The sequence below is a fragment of the Fulmarus glacialis genome, unplaced genomic scaffold (genome assembly GCF_000690835.1).
Source record: "Fulmarus glacialis isolate BGI_N327 unplaced genomic scaffold, ASM69083v1 scaffold30955, whole genome shotgun sequence".
Classification (NCBI taxonomy): domain Eukaryota; kingdom Metazoa; phylum Chordata; class Aves; order Procellariiformes; family Procellariidae; genus Fulmarus; species Fulmarus glacialis.
Genome location: NW_009215578.1, coordinates 14,186 through 31,341, shown reverse-complemented (window position 1 = coordinate 31,341; position 17,156 = coordinate 14,186). Strand labels below are relative to the sequence as shown.

At 36.4% G+C, this 17,156-nt stretch overlaps 1 protein-coding gene across 1 annotated transcript in view; it reads left to right on the top strand.

The window, feature by feature from the left end:
- The window catches only part of DOCK4 (dedicator of cytokinesis 4), a gene marked incomplete at both ends in the record, with an annotated part of 103,565 nt that overhangs the window by 72,713 nt on the left and 13,696 nt on the right, over positions 1-17,156 (top strand). The window contains 7 exons of the mRNA XM_009578990.1: positions 3,147-3,222; positions 4,822-4,922; positions 5,591-5,649; positions 7,796-7,944; positions 9,518-9,603; positions 15,044-15,139; positions 16,855-16,915. Of these exons, the coding sequence (XP_009577285.1) occupies positions 3,147-3,222; positions 4,822-4,922; positions 5,591-5,649; positions 7,796-7,944; positions 9,518-9,603; positions 15,044-15,139; positions 16,855-16,915 (628 nt within the window). The remainder of the gene's footprint in view (positions 1-3,146; positions 3,223-4,821; positions 4,923-5,590; positions 5,650-7,795; positions 7,945-9,517; positions 9,604-15,043; positions 15,140-16,854; positions 16,916-17,156) is intronic.

Below are 17,156 nucleotides of genomic sequence, written 5' to 3'. Positions count from 1 at the left end.
CAAAATGTTGCTAACAACTGAACCTGACATTCAGTCTGTCACAAAAAGTATATATACATATAGGTATGCATGTATGAGTAAGTTTATATACATATAACAATAGATATATACACATGTATGTGACTCTACGTTCATTTAATTTATTTATGAAATATGAAAGAAACTTTTTTTTTGTTCAAACACTTCTGTGCTTGCAAAAATTTCACTCTGAAATAGAAAAGGATTAAATGAGAAACTAATGTTATATATTTGTCCCATATCAGAATGGGAAAGAAAGCTTTCATTTTCTACCATTGGCTGCCCAGGCAAAAGCCAGGTTGCCAGAGCACAGTCCAGGCAGCAAACCAGTTGTTGAACTTCTGGGGGCTGCTTTGGATTTTTCAAACAGGTTATTGCAAAGGTTTTCTGTGAAAATTTGATGGAAAAGCCACTCTGTCAAAAATGGCTTGGCCGGACCTTGGGTTAGCATTCTGTATATGAGCCCAGAATAATTTAGTAGCTAAAAGCAGAGGTTTTTCTCCTGTAAAACAGTCAGTGGTTGCGAGCAAATTTGTGGCAGGTGGTAAGAGGAAGAAAAGCAAGTCTTGTCACAAACTCAATGTTTTTTAGTTTGATATTCAAATGGATTTCAAATAAATGTTGTTGTTGTTTTGAAATCGTTGGCTGGGAAGCAACTTGGAATGTGAGTATTGTACCAGATCAGGCAGCTGTCCATCTATCCTCTGGCTGCTGTCTGCTTTGTGCATTTTTGCTTTTTTTTAATAGAACCTACATTATTTGTAGGAAAAGAGGAAAGAGAACGCCCAACCTCAGCAATGTTTTCTGTCCTACCTGATTTTAGTTCGTTGTGGATTCAGAAGAACAGACTGTGGGTCAAAAACAATGGCTTCATCTTTCTATGTTCAGTCTGATGTTTTGATTTTTTTTATCTACAACATACACACTCTTGCTCTACAGACCCACATTTTATCAACTAACCCAAATCAGATCTTTGGCTTACCAAATAAATCAAACCTGAGCTATGGTGCCTATAGCAAGAAATATCTGCATTGCAGTTACTCTGTTATCTCAGGAAAATTCGGGAAAAAATATTCTAAAACTTGCATATAAGATTTTTACTCTAGTTACCTTCTAATAAGAATTTAAGCAGATCTTTCTCTTCAGTTTCACCTGCCATGGAAGGAATGTGGCAAGAAAGGAATTGTCTCAGAAATAAATAGAACTATGTGATGTAAACTTGGCAATATGGTTGCAGTTCTTCAGATCTTGTGGAATTTTCTCTTGCATACAATTTTTCAGAGATTTATTACTTTGGACTTAGGCTGAAATTTTATATAGCAATAGTTCTGATGAACTGACCTTTTCTATCAGAACATCTTCCTGAAATACGCAAACTATTTCCATTTTGTGAAACATATGGGCTGTAAATTAAATAATGCAGAATAATAAGAATGACAGGACTCTCTTTCTTATCCATGCCTTGATTCTTAGCTTTGCTTATATTACAGTTTGTTAACGTTTCACTTTGTCTTCCATGCTGCAACAGGGAGTGCTGTACACACACTGTAACTCCCCCTTAGTGAAAAAGTGGGGTAAACTGTACAGATGAGTGCTAAACATGGAACACTACTTCAATAGAAAAACTACAATACAATTGTTGAAAAAAAATATATATGCAAATTATATTTGAGCAACGGAACTAGAACAATTGAAACTTGAGAATCAAGCAGTGTTCTAAAAACAATCTCAGTCTTGGCTATTACGGGCGTTCAGACACATCAAACCAGAAGGCAAAGTTTGGCAGGGACAGGCATTTTAAAAGTAGAGAAATGGAAGCAAACATTTGAACTAGTAATAAGCTAAATGACACATAGCCATTTTGCATTTATAAACTTGAAATCTGTCAAAAGTGCCAGAAGAAAAAAATAATTTATCTTCTAGGCGGGTTGGTAAATGTGTAATTCTTCAGTGTTGTGAAGATAAAAAATATTATACCCTTAAAATGTGTATATTACTGTTACTATATTTCATAAAACATGTTTTGTCTTGAATGCATTGCAAAAATAGTAAAAAATGAAGTCCAAAGTATGGAAAGAGAAACAAACTTTAGCATACAGGTCAAGAACCATGTTCAAAGAAGTACTAGATGTATTAATAGTAGATAGATGGCAATTAAATGAAATTAGTAGATACAACCTTTTTCTCAGAAGGTCTTTAAACAGTTGATTGTTGTAAAATACATGAGTGTAACAGCGAAAAGATCATTCTATGTTTATCTTTTTTCATCCCCTGTAAACATCCACTACTGACTACTTTCAAAAAGAATTTAATGGTTTATATGGATTTTTGGTTTGACTAAATATGTTGATAGACACAAGTGCTGCAGAGGTTAGCTTAAGGATTGAATCATTGAAATGAATTATATTTAAATAATCTGTAAGGATGTTCTGTTTCTGTAGATTACCAAATTTGGTTGCTACAATGAACAAGGCTGTCATTGACCTCTGGTGACAACCACTGTGAAAGGATTTTGGTCGTATATATTTATCTAAGATAAATTAATGTAATTTAGGCAGGTGTCAATGTAGGGCAACGTATGACCATTTGCAACATACAGAATAAAGATCTTTAGATGCAGAGCTCATGCAGTTTTGCATTTATCTGTTGTCATTAAAAAGACTCTTTGCCCATAGGACTGTCAATATTGTATATTGGTCATTACTAGGTATCTTATATTTATAATCTATACGCACATATTTCCAGTACCAAGAAAGCTGAAAGCAAATTGCCCAACTGTATATATTAGTGCTAGTAGGACAAAGTGTGTATTAAATCTGATATTAGCATTATTTGCAGAACAAAATCTATGGTTTGTCTTTTTCATCAGTTATATTCTACACAGAACATCTGTTTTCAGCATGCATTCTTACATCACACCTATTTTTATTATTTCTTTTCTTAATGTGCATGTTTTCTGTCAACAGGTGCTATTAGTAGTCAGATATTTGTATATGTTTAAAATGGAGTATTTAATGCCTCCGTACATGCTACACCTATTTCTTCACTGGAAAATTGTCTAGCTCTGAGTAATAAATATGAATTTCCACTAGTGAAAACTACTGTCTTTTTCATTCTTTTCTTCCCAGTGTGATCATTACTACAGTCTTGTACCTTTCGGATGCCCTTCGTAGAAACTTCTTAAATGAAAACTTTGATTACAAGGTAGAGTAAACGTGTCTAACATAGGATAGATGCAAATAGCTGCTACATCATCCCATGCCTTGGTTGTTTGTTGTTAAACTTAGCTCCAGCATCTAAACAGCTAGAACATATACTAAATCAGCAATTTCAAGTGCTCAGAGATTAAGTTTTTTCTTAAATACAGGACTGTCTTAAAAATCAGGATTGCTGTGGGTTTTTTTAATTTCTTCTTATTTTTCATTTTGTTATTTCAGCCTCTATGTCAGACTACTTATTCAGGATTTTTTCATAGCAATTTTTTGGATTATAGAAACTAATTTAATTATTTGTCTGTTATTTTGGAGTTATCGCAGAAAGGAAAATTATTCCATTTTTGAATCGATGCAAATTTATCAAAATGATGGGTTTACATTTCTGTGATTTCTCTCAAGACCAATTAAGATGCTTCATAATTAAAATTAGAAAATTATGACACTGCATGGTGAATGTAGTTAAAGATGTTAGTGAGTACCTCATATAGTGAGACATGACCCCTATGATAAACCGTGAATTACAGAATGATGCTTTTAGGATTCACATGAGAAGACCTAGGAATGTGTCTGAAAAGACCCATTCCCATTGAAACCTGAACAAATATTCTGCCCAGCCAAGAGACATTAGTCCAATTGCTTCATCATAAAAAGTGTAGAATTTCTTCCTAGAGAAGATGGCAAGCTCCTGTTGACTTCCAGCAGAGTTGTGGGTGCTTCTCTGAAAATCCAGACTCCTGTTCGAGAGATTGGCGGGAATGCAGATTTATCTGCTTGACATAACTGGACATGAGGAAGCCTATCCTTTAGGAAGTTCCACGAGTTCAGAGGCTAAAGCTGATAAAAGAATTGCCTGTAGACAAGGCATCTCTGTTCCTTAAACTTGCTTAGCAATGTTATTACTATCCTGCAGAACTGCAGTGTCTGGAATACACTCCCCCTACACTTCTTTCTTCCTCCTGCCATGGAGCATCTATAATTGGGTTATAATAATTAATATTTTAAATTTATCTTTCGATTTGTCTTTAAATCTTCTAAGTAGAAGGTTCAACATCTGATTCATAAAGCATGTGCACAAAACGTGTATATTTGCAATATGCTTACAAAACCTGGCTTCGGTTTTGTCCAGTGAAGCCTGCAGCAAGTGAGACTTGCAAACAATATTATAAAGTAGAACGGGCCAGAGAGTGACAATTCTGTTGTGTGATAGCTTTTGAGGTGTCAGAATTTTTTGGTTTTTGGACTTAAAGGCATAACTTTTTGTAGTCTTCTATTTAAATATACCAAAAAAATGTTTCCAAATCTAGAAGGTAAGATTTTCTGGTTTGGAGAGATGAAAAAAATTTATCTGCAACTCTGAAACGTTTACATTTAAGAGATGTAGAATATGTAAAATAGATGTATTTCTGCTGAACATTTTGGGGTTGTGAAAAGTATATTTGGATGTAAAGAAATTTAGTCATGAACAGTTTGAGTAATTTATTAGCTGAGACTGAAACAAGTGATGTGATTTGAAAATTTGCATCTTGAGTGGTCATAAAATGGTGGTACTGAGAAAATGAAATAACCAGATGCCATATGCTTATTGTAGATATGGGATTCCTACTTTTTTCTTGCTGTCATTTTTATAAACCAGTTATGTCTGCAACTGGAGATGTTCACACCTTCCAAGAAGAAAAAGGTTTTAGAAAAGTAAGTACTGCTGTCAGCTTCTAGAAGATTGTAATAGATTGAACACTTCTCAAAATGCAAGGCATGGGAGGTTGCAAAAAGGCCTACCAAAAAGGTAACGGTAACAGTATTTCCACTGACTAGAATGAGAGTTGGCTCTGGCCCTTTGTATAGGTCTTCAGAGCTGATAGCAGCCTTCATAGAAGTGCCCAAATTGGTTCAGATACTGGGAGCAAAATAGCCATGTTGAAGCAGTGCCAACGCTAATTTCCAGTTCATGCATAAGTTGATTCACAGTGGTTCAGGTGTTTCTGCCAAGCACTGCACTGTTGTCTGTATGAATTAATTGTATTTCTTTAAGCTAGAGCAAAACTATTTGTTCTCAGAGAGAGAACTACAGCATATTACTGCAAAAAATAGCTTTTGCTTCACAGCTGTGTTACTGATGCGTAGCATTTAGAAAGAACTGATAGTTTTGACAATATTGCAAATAAACCTGGGTTTAGGAATCCAGTTTTAGCTGGGTACAATGGAAAGAGCAAAAAATTGGAAGAAATCATCACTTTTAAAGTAGTTTTTTATGGACTACAAATGAGATATTTCATTTAACGATGTCACAGAATGGCATAGGAACTTGATTTTCTTAAATGATCCTTCACTGTTTTGCTTTATTTTTTAAAACATTGCAGATACGGTGACATGCGGGTAACAATGGGATGTGAAATCTTCAGTATGTGGCAAAATTTAGGTAAGTAATTAAACACATCATCAGTAGCTTATAAAATGAAAAACAAATGTTATTTCTTCACCTATTAAATACACTTGCCAGGGATAGAGGAGTTGTTGATAATTAAGTTCACATGAAGTCTTGATTCAAGTTTAGGAAAACCCTGGTCATCTGTAGTTCCCTTCTTTATAGCTAAATTCAGCTTTCTAAGCCTTGATACTGTATCTGACCTCTCCCTGTTTCTTCAAAGAGAACTGAGAGAATACCATCAGAGAAAATTAGAAAAAAAAAGTACTGCTGGTTTTGGGCAGAATTATTATGCCTGGAAATATACTTATGTTCACAATTTTAGTTCTGTTGCCAAACAGTTTAAGGAACAGACATATATCTTAACTCTGAAGGTCTCTTGAGATGCTGGATTTGCATCAAATCTTCCCCTAAGTCTGAAATATAAAGGCATAAACAAATCAGTGACTGATGTATAAATGACACGTTGGACAACACAAGAAAAATATATGCTTGGATATAAACTTAGGAACATTTTTATATTTATAAGCAATAACCATGCAAACTGTTTGAAAGTATGAGCCTCAGAAAAATGCAATTAAATGTTGTTTGGGAAGAAAATCAAAACTGAGTAGAAGATATTTGGACACTATGTTTGTCATCTTTATATTTCAATTATTCAATAATTCATTTCATTAAAGGGCTCATTAAAGATATGAAGACCATTGGTGGTTACTGAGATACTGTCATCTCAATTCTATAAATCTTTTTCCCAGCAAGATATGTAGTTGTAAAAAAATGGTCTTTCTGATCAGCCTGTACTAGAAAGAGAAATGTTCAAAATAAGAAATATTTGCTTATTAATACCTTGTTAACATTTGTTGTGTAGCATATTTTACTTATTTAGAGTATTTAGTATTGCTTAATGCACTAAGGCATAATAATCCCTCTAAATTATTTGGATACATGATGGGTATTTCTAAACTGGTATATCAAGGATCCACTCCTGGGTCCCATCTCCTTCCTGCATGCTAGGATAAGATCTTAGTGTGTATCATCTTCCCACTCACATTGTTTTCTGCTGAACAGAAACCGCGTGTGCAGGCAAGGAGGGAATCATAATGCCTTTCAATAGGGGCGAGTTCTGTGGGGTACAATATGGAGTTCATCTGGTGTCCAATTAAATACTGTAGTCAGGATATTTCACATAATTGGTGTTATGCTAGTTAGCATTTTACAGTTCTCTTAGACGTAAGAGTCAACATAAGCCTAAATCCTTGTACTCCTTGTACAGTCACCTTGCTTTCATATGGATATACATCCCAGGATGTTTCCAGCAGAGGGAATTCTGGATTTCCTTTGCACAAACACAAACACCAAACAGAGCAGCTGGCAGAGGTTACTGCCCTCTGGAATATTCAGAGGTAGGCTGGGATGGAAATGAATTCCCAGCTTGGGAAGTCAGTGCATCATGATTCATAATCCCTCTATTCTGAAGACATTGGAAGTCTTACGCCTGGAGAACTGAAACTAAATGGTCAATGTTTACTGTATGGCATTTCTAGCTTTCCTGACAAGAACTTAGTTTTGTAGTTTCTGCTAAGTAGAATATGGTGAGTTAATGGAAGTTGTTTTAGCACTGATTTTAAGCTGTTTTAAGAACAGCTGAGTCACATCTTCCCTTTCCTGCAGTCAAAACATGTACTTCCATTTCCATACTCACAAAACTAAAGATAGGTAAAAATCAAAGTACTTACCTCTTTTTGATGAGTATGTAATATCAGACAGTTAACCATTTTGTAAACACAAGAATGTAGAGCTTAGAAACCAAACCATTCCTGTGAAAAATAAATGAAATGCTCAGAGAGGGCTTTGTCTCTGTTCTCCTTCTGGAAGACTAACTTCTGAACTCGGTATTGCATAATAAAATCTGATAAATTATGTTGGCCTTATATTCTTCTATTATCTACAGCTTTTCTCTGCACTTTTTGGGCTTAAGAAATAGCCCATGCTATTGGGCTAGTGATGGAAATGACATAAAAAATCTATAAACATTTAGAGTGCTATTTTTTAATTCTTCAGAGAGTATTTGGATTGCTTGATAGCTCACAGGACACCCAATTTACACTCACATTCAAGTTCATGTTCATTTTCATTTTAGGGGAACACAAGCTTCACTTTATTCCAGCATTGATTGGCCCCTTCCTGGAAGTGACCTTGATCCCTCAGCCAGACCTGAGGAATGTAATGATTCCCATTTTCCATGACATGATGGACTGGGAGCAAAGGCGAAGTGGCAACTTTAAACAGGTACTGTATGTGAAGCAGTTTGTAAAACAGGACTGAAATTCAAGCACTTCAGAGAGTGCTGGTCCCCAACCATTAGTGGTTCAGGGTGGAGAAAGTAGCCACATTATACCTGTTGGAGAGGGACTACCAGGGTTTTCTCTTTTTACTCTCTGTAGGGGTAGTAAGATTCTCCAATTAATACTATCATGTTAGTAATGTAGGATGAGGAATAAAATCCATGGGCTGCTGAAGTGAAGAACAAAACTTGAGTTTTCTTCAACAGGCAGATTTTGTTGTGGTGTTTTTTCATCTATGCTTTACAGCAGTACAGACTACTCGTTAGATAGGATTCAACTAGCTTCCCTTCCGGTTAGTATGAAAAAAGATCAGATGGTCCTTCTGAGGAATGTTCTTCTGTAAGGATCCAAGTATTCTTGCTGCTCAAACACCTTCTTAACAGGATAGGAAGGAAAGACCAAGTGTGCCATCTGCTCCCGCCGCTCCCACTCAGTTCTTTCAGACTGCCTTAAACCATTTCTCAGTGCCCTCCTTCCTGCTGCTTCAAGTGAAGGAAAGCAGAAGTATTTGAATTACTCCCAGGCAATCATAACGCTTAGTGTGGGAGCTGTATTTGAAATACAAAACAAACTATTAAGAACGGAGGAGTGCATGTGATGTAAGTAGGTAGCTTTTCATTATCAATATATAAGCTGATTGTTAAAAATCACCATAGAAATGTTAACAAGGAATGAGAAGGAAAAAATCCACTTGTTCTGCTTCTTTTTATTTTCAGCTTGGGTTTAAATATAAATTGTAATAGATTTATTCTCTAATAAAATATCTTGACAACAGCTTGGTTTCTCCCCTAGATTTGTGGTTGCTAATATATTACTGCTAAAAAGGAGGTTTGAAATATTAACACACAGTGTAGCCTTACCTCTATATTTTTTATAATTGAGACACTTAAAAATATGCATTGAAGGTGTCATTAGCCACCAGATATATTCTGTAAGTTTCTTTGATAGCTAATACGTAAATCCAGCAAATTGGATTTCTAACCAAATACACTGGCAGGTAAGGAAGGTTGGGAAAGTAAGTCTGAGCCCCCAGGTGTTCTGAACACTACAGATATTTATAAAAATTAATTTATAAAGAGTGGGGTGCAGGTCAAAGATGATGATATTTTTCTTGAAGTCTAAGAAAATGGCTTGCGCTTATAGCCCAGCAGTGAGAATTCAGGCAATTTATTTGGGCTGTGTGGTTTTTGTCTGACTCCATAAATAGATAGCTGCCTTAGCAGCAGCAAATGCTACTCAGCCTGTAGTTTTAAAGTCACGTTGCTCAATTTAAATTAGCTCCCTCCCTCAGGAAAAAAAAAAAAAAACACCACCAAAAAAAGAAAACCCCACAAACCTTGGGAATGATAACAGCTTCAAAGATATGAAGTGACTTATCATCAGATTTACATGATTGACCAGTAATTCCAAGATACACATTTAGCAAAGTCCCTTACATAAAAACAAATCTTCCCTCAATTTTCTCTAATCTCATTAAAGGAAAAAGAAGCTGTTTACAGCACACTTATATGTTGCAGGTGGAAGCAAAACTGATTGACAAACTGGACAGCCTAATGTCAGAAGGTAAAGGTGACGAAACATACCGAGAGCTCTTCAACAGTATGTGAGTAATATATTTATCTTATGCTAATTCCTTGAGTTTGGTTGGTTGTATCAGATACTAATGTCATTGTAGAGAAGTAATGCTTAAAACAGTTGTGAATCTCGTTTTTTCTTTTTTTTTTTTTTTTTCTGAAAATCTGAGGAATAAAACATTTTATGATGTTGTATGGCATCTGTAAAGTCTGGCTGTACTTCTTGCATACGGCTATAATTGGGAAAGGCTAAATCTGTTATATCACAGAACATTCTCTTTCTCTACCTACTAATTTTAAAATCAGAAAAGCAAGAAATGCTTCATAATTGCATAGGGTGCAGGTAGAGCTCAAATGGAACATTTTGAAAACCAGGCATGAGAATTCAACAAAAAGCTGTTTAACAAGTAATTTTCTATTGCCAGAAACTTGTACTCATCTGTGTAATGTCACTTGTTGATTTCTTGATTGATGTATACAATTTTATTTATTCTGATAAGATTATTTCTTATTATTTTCTTTTATAAATTACTTGTTAAGCTTTTAGTATGTTCTAATAAATGACATATCACTGAAATCTAATAGGAAAATCTAATAATAATGCTGGAGTCCCTAAGGTTGCCCATAAGTTTTCCCATTGACTGAAATAAATGATTGTCACAGAGTATAGGTACAAAATAACTAACTGAACTCTGTCTCTGTTGTTCCTCAGAACTCAATTCCACCTAAGTGGAAGATTTCACTTATTTCTGGTGTGTTTAGTAGGAGATGTATTGTTCCTCTTCAGGATTCCAAGCTGTGTATTCTTCAGTACTATAAATGCATGATCTTTTTCTGTTTATATGGCTTCTTAACCATTCCTTCCTCTTAAGTGTTAGTTTTAACTTTATTGTCTTTGCTTAAGTAATAACATTCAGATCTCAGTGTCTGTGAATAGCAAACATATAATAATCTGTAATTGTATTGAGTTGAAAAAAATAGAGTTCCTAAATATTTATCATTTACAGAAGCAAAAGTGGGTGGAGAGATTAGGCAGAATATTATGGAAATGGATGAATAATAGTAAATAACAGTACAGTATGCTAAAGCAGAAGTTTCTTGTAATTATTCATAAAATTTTTCATAATCTGAGTAAAGAAAATAAAAGGTAAGATGATTTCAGTATTTTAGTAACACAGTATTCTAACTTCAAAATTAAGCCATTAAGGGAAAAGCTCTAATTATAAAATGAAGTATAAATGCATTCTCATGTGCAAAATACATCAGAATGTCTGCACTGAAATAACTTAAAATTCTATAAGAAAGCATATTGATATGAAATGTAGTTCCTAATTTTTTTACGGTTTTGAGTTAGATTTAAACTGGGGGATGTTAAACAATATACAGTGAGAAATGGTGAGAACCTTTTACAAATCTAAATGCTGAAGACATAGTCATAGTAATTTAAATTGCAAAATGTCTCACAGCATCAGTATACTTGTTTCTGTTCTGGTATAACAGAAGTTAAAACTCAGTTCTTTGGGAATTTTCAGAGTAACAGCTCAAGTTCACTTCCAGCTTAAAAAAAAATAGTATTTATCATTCGTTTTTTATCTGAGTTTGATTTGACTCCATACATTAACACCTCTCAAGAGGAGAGCTTGCAGAAGATACTAATCTAAAATGGAGGATGACTAGGGTATGTGAAGGAAAATCAGATGGACAGTTTAGGGAGCTGAATGCAAGGGATGGGGTCAGCTAGCCTGAGATTTCTTTTTTTTATTTCTTCCATGGATAATTTAAGATAAGCAATATTAGAGTGTTTTTAGAGAGTGCAAGAAAGCAGGCTTGTTAAGGCTGAAGTGAGAGAGATGTGGTATGTACCCAAGGACTGTGAAACAGTAATATAGTTTTGTAGCAAGCAGTGGTTTTGTAGTCTTTAATGAAAGCAAATGCTGCAATATTACCTGATCTTTCTGAAGATTCGGCATGGTTGGTTTTAATAGGTACACTTGTGAGCCAAGGGGATGCACACATCTACTTTGGATACAGTCTAGTAACTGCAGTGGGTGTGACACTTCCAGGTTTTGTCATGCTTTTTGTTTATTTTGTCTGAATCGGAAAATTAATTTAAATCTCTCAACTTCCACGTTAATTGCTTTTTTCCCAGAGACAATCACTGCATCTTTCCTTTGAACATCTTCTCTTTTCAAGGACAAATTATGAGCATTTCTGGACATATCTGAAATATTATGTGCTTAGATTTCACCGCTTATAATGGAATTATCTTTATCAAATGAAAAGACATAGTGAAAGTAGGGGAAGATGACTGCTGTTTGTTTTGAATCAATGTCTTTCTAGCGACTTGAATGTGACCACTCAGTGGTTAGCTCCTGATGTCATTTGAAGAACTGCAAAGCATGGAGTAGTGAACATTTTGCTATCATGAGAAACTAGATGTTGTAATTGCTACCCAGTGTAATCATGGTGTGAAAGGTGTCCTGATCTACATTTACACTGTAACACTGCAATTGAATTCCTGAGTTAATTAGCACAGGGAAAAGAATGATTTCACTTCATTAAGCAGTTGGTGGTTAGAACAAAATCCTTGGAAGCCAAGATATATACTCAACTAGCTCTTTTATTCTGAATCTGATGGATGCTGACAGTTTATTACTTCTGTAGCTGTATTCTAGTTTGGCCTAACACAAGCCATTTCAGGTTTGGAGGTTAGGTGGCCACATTATTGAAGCACAAAACCTGGGCTAGTGAGCTCCACTGGGTGCCTGATGACAAGGCTTCTCTTTGAAGAAATTGGAGCTGACATTCAAGCTGAGCAGGCATTTAATACTCAGCTCTGCCAGTTTCTCTAGCCATGAAGCTATTATATAAAAAGTGATGACTGCTACCTCTCCCGTGCTGTCTTCAGTTGCATGACTGAATTCAGCACTGCCCAGTCTGTTAGACTCTGTCTGGACTGAGTCTTTCAGAGCCCTTCTGAATATTTTTGCGGGGTTTGGGTAGCTCCTTACTGATCTCTGAATTTTTGCAGCAAAGTTTGACTTTGACTCATCTAACTAGTTGAGGGAACCTGTGGCTATAGTGAGGTACCTGGAGGACTCCGAAACAGACATCCAGATGTTTTAAGGCAGCTCTAGGATTAGATGCCTGTGAGTTAGTGGTCTGAATAACTCTGTGGATTAGGCATATAAAATCCATTTACTACATGATTGAGCTAGCCTGAACATGGTTCTAAGCGTGGTGTCCATCCCTGGAGAGCTCTGATCCTCTGGGTCCCCCCTCCAGTCTCTTATTCTTGGGAACCCAAGATTAAAAAAAAAAACCCAAACAAACCCCCCAACTGTTCAGGTGAGCCCAGATGGCAGGCTATAGTAGCATGGATAAGGCAGAAATGTTTTCATTGTTTCTCTGTGTTGTTTATCACCTTAGCACTTTGTAGGACATAGCATCTTGTCTATGCTTTGGGACCTGTAAGTAAGAGGAATTTAGTTCTGTCTAGATATAGCCATGAGGAAGCCAAGGGATATATTTGAGTAGCTCTTTCATTCTAAGTGTTTGTTCTGTGCGTTGTGGTGAAAGATGTATGGTGAAGAGGGGGAGGCATGCATCAGAAGGCAAGTCATAAAATTGTTCAGCTGATGACACTGATGTCAGTTTGAGTAAGTAGTTTGAATGTATCTACACAACCCATTTGTAGAAATTGTATATTTAAAATGAATATGCCAATACATTTATAAAGAACATGCATAAGTCAAATACAGATGAAAACCATCTGTTTTAAAAGAGAAGTCAGACTTCTGCTGTTTTTCTACAGGAACTGTAGGTAATTATTTTGATGAATTTAGGTTGAAATTTTCCTGTTTAACACAGAGTTGAAACGCAATAGAAAGGAAAAATCAGTGCAGTAATCAGTGCTTAATAATGTAACAGGGTCTACTCTTATTTCTTGTTAGACGCAAAAACTTGTACTGAAAGGAACATAAGGGCTTTAAAAGCGAATTAAGTTAGCCTGTATATTCTGTATGGAAAGCAGAGATGCCAGATTAGTGCTTCAGCCTCTTCTGGTTAAGGATGGCCTTGTCATCTGTCTCTGCTAGCAGTGACAGGTAGCCGGTCTCTGAATGTGAGGGAAAGATATCTGATTGCCTCCTAAAGAGAAGTAGTGAGTCTAAGATCGATATAAGGGTGCAGAATGAAGATCAATGTTTCCTTCTTGCTTCCAGCAGAGCACAGCTTCATTTAGGTCGAATTAGTTTGGAGAATTGCATCTGTGACATCTCCCTGTATGTAAGGAGCTGAACAGAGCTGGAGCATATAGCTAGTGCAGTTGGCATGTAGGAGTTATTGGGCGCTGTTATATGTTTGGTGAAATTTGGACGTAGGAGTTTTATGGGACTGAACATGCTCAGTATAGATGAAGGTCAGTGGAGCTGACAACGTGCCCACTGCAGACAGAAGGTTTGGAGATGCTATTAACAACTCTCTAAAAAGCTCTGAGTATATGGATGTGGCAATTTTCAGAGACTTCTAAGTAAACCATACCTGAGTGCATTTTCAGGGAGACTGCAGAAATATCTCCATGGGCATGTCATCCATCTGAGGTCCTGCACTAAAGCATAAAAGTAACACAACTCTGTAGATAAATATTTCTTTGTTCATTCTCAGAGAGGAAATGTTGGAAATTCATGACCAAATGATTAATATTTGATAAACTTAGGCAGTGAAAATCAGAGGCCTGTAACAGAAAGAAGTATTAAGTATAATTTTACTGATGGCTCCGCTTACAACACCATTTTGAAATCTTTTCACTTCAATGTGTAATCTGCATTTACATTAGTGTAAGAACTCAACACAACAGTTTTTAATAAAGAATCTTATGACAATTTAAGGTAATGGAATTTTACATGTGCATGATAGTATGTTCTCAGAAGGAAATGTTAAGTGAAGAGGGGGAATCACCTTATTAAAATCCCTTCCCCATTCTTAAATTTCATGCATACTGAAATATTAGAGAGGAGAGGAGGAAAAATCTTTGTTAAAAAAGTTGAGGTCCGATTGAGAAGGTATATTGAGTTGATAAATATTCTTTTCCAGGTACATCTTTAAACTCCCCATTTTCTGACGTATCCGCATGAAATTAATATATAAATTTTATATAAGAGTTCTGTTAGGTCTTTGGGATATTAATATATTCTGAAAATTAGGTATTTGATACATTTTAACCTGATGCAGCTAATACAAAAATCATTTGTTTTGTCAATGCTTCCTGGACTAGAATTCCACTTTTTGGTCCTTATCCTAGGTAAGACATTGTTTGCAAATTGTGCTTCTTGGGAGGGTGTTTATAAAAGAAAACCTAACTATCGAAGATGTTGCTAAGGTATTAAGGTACTGGTAAAAGCAGAGTGGTTGTCATAGTGACAGTTAAAAATAAACGGTGAAATTGTTCTGGCTTCTTTTTTTTTTCAGTCTACTGAAGAAAATTGAGCGGGAAACATGGAGGGAAAGTGGCGTTTCGTTAATCGCCACTGTGACTCGCCTCATGGAGAGGTTACTGGACTACAGGTGAGTGATTATCACAATTTATAAGTAGGGTTGTCATCTTCAAAATACTAGGAGGCAAATATGGTGATCTTGCGCAAATGGTGACTGCACATGGACACATCAACTGTACGTGCTCAGGATCTCTGACAGCAGCTGCTTAATCAACAGGAAAATGAGACAAGCTAGCTGAAAACCAGCCAAGTAGCCTCCCCATGGTGTGAAAATCCAGTGGTTTGCACGAGTTTCCTATCAAGGAATATAGGAACTTTCGGTAGCAAGTTAGTGACTCAAGTCTGTCTGAAGACACAGAGCTCAATACTAATCACCTGACAGTTGTTTTACAGAATATGTAAAATTCTTAACACTGTGTCAATCACGCTTAGTTGTAGTGTCAGCCAGCACAGTAAGTATGTATACAAAGATGTGATCTCTGGGTGAGAAGCTCGCATCTGACTCTACCACATGAACAAAGGAGAGGGAAATAAGAGACGTATACTCCCTTTTAGGAGTGGGAGACTAAGAGGGATTTTCTCAGTCACTTGTGAAGTCCGTGTAGAAACTTCAGATTTCAGCTTAGTCCTCCTTATTGCCATCAGTTGTAGCACTTTGCAGAGCTTAAGTGTTAGTTTTTTCCCCCAGTTCCATGGAGGACACATGGTAAGACCTAGTACTCCACTTGCTGTCCTCACTGATAGTTTGAAAGAAAGCTGTTTTGTCAACAAAGAGACTGAACTCTCAAATTCTAGAAGCCTGGGAGTGCTATTCCTCTTCAGGGACTGGTTGGATTACAACCTCCAGGGCTATCAATCCAGTATCTTTCAAAACAGTTGTGCGTACTCGTGGTTATGAGATTATTTGGGACAATCATTTAGCTCATGTATGCAAGAATGTTTTAAAATTACGTTAAATTTCTTTTAGTGACTGCATGGTGATGTCTGCCTGTTATTTTTTTACTCCAGTATAGTTACACTGACACTGTTTTTCCCTTTGTGAAAATCAAACTCTGTGTGATTCCATTTTAACTTTTGACTTGGGCGTCAGATCTGTTGCCTCCCCAAACAATAAATGATACTAATTATAAAGTGGTACTAAGGAAAATTTGGTGGATCTTGGAGCATTTTACAGAAGAGGTCAGTATCATTCTGTTTTTTCACAGAATAGGAACTAATGCTGTAATTCCATGACCAATTTAGATGTACGCTGTCTCTGAAGAGAGCAGACTCATCCCTGCTCATTCCCTCATTCACATCACCCTCTTCCTTGTGCCAACACAAGTGTTTGTGCTGCACTTTGGTGATCTGACTGATGTGGGCTAAAACTAACCCAGCAAAAGATGCTGCCTAACCTGTATCTCTTACTGAGATTTGTGCAGGCAGCAGTGCAGGACTGGGAATGAGTGACTGAGAGCAAGAGGGGAGCAGGACTGCCTCTTCTGGCAGTCATCCTGGCTTCTGCTGGCATGATTTGAGCACAAGGTATGAAGAAACCAAGTCACCTAGCAAATCAATGACAGAGCCAGGAAAAAATATTGACTTTCTTGACTACTGAGGTGTTGCATGTCCTAGAAAAGGAGGCGTGAAATCCCTTACACACCTGGGTCAGCTCTTCACCCAAATGCCTTTGGGTTGCACCATTTCAGTCAGCTTGCTGAGCCAAATATGTCTGTTTTCTGAGGTGTGTTTCACTGTAAGAGGATAAACGTCATTCCTTTTGACTTTCATTACTTTCTGTTTTAGGGACTGCATGAAAATGGGAGAAGTGGACGGCAAAAAGATTGGCTGCACTGTTAGCCTTTTGGTTTGTATACTACTTTTTCTTTCCCTTTTTTATTTCAGTTAAGCATTTTCTGGTATACAGCCGCACATCTGAATAGAAGGTACCTTGCTTCTTGATGCAGTTTAAGTGGAAGTTGACAGAATAACATTGCACTTAGGATCACTGATTTTTTTTTCAGGGTGAAATTGATACAGTGGGGAGTTAGTCTTCCTTGGCATTTTATAGTTGGGCTCTGAGAGATCTCTAATACTGCTTTATTCAG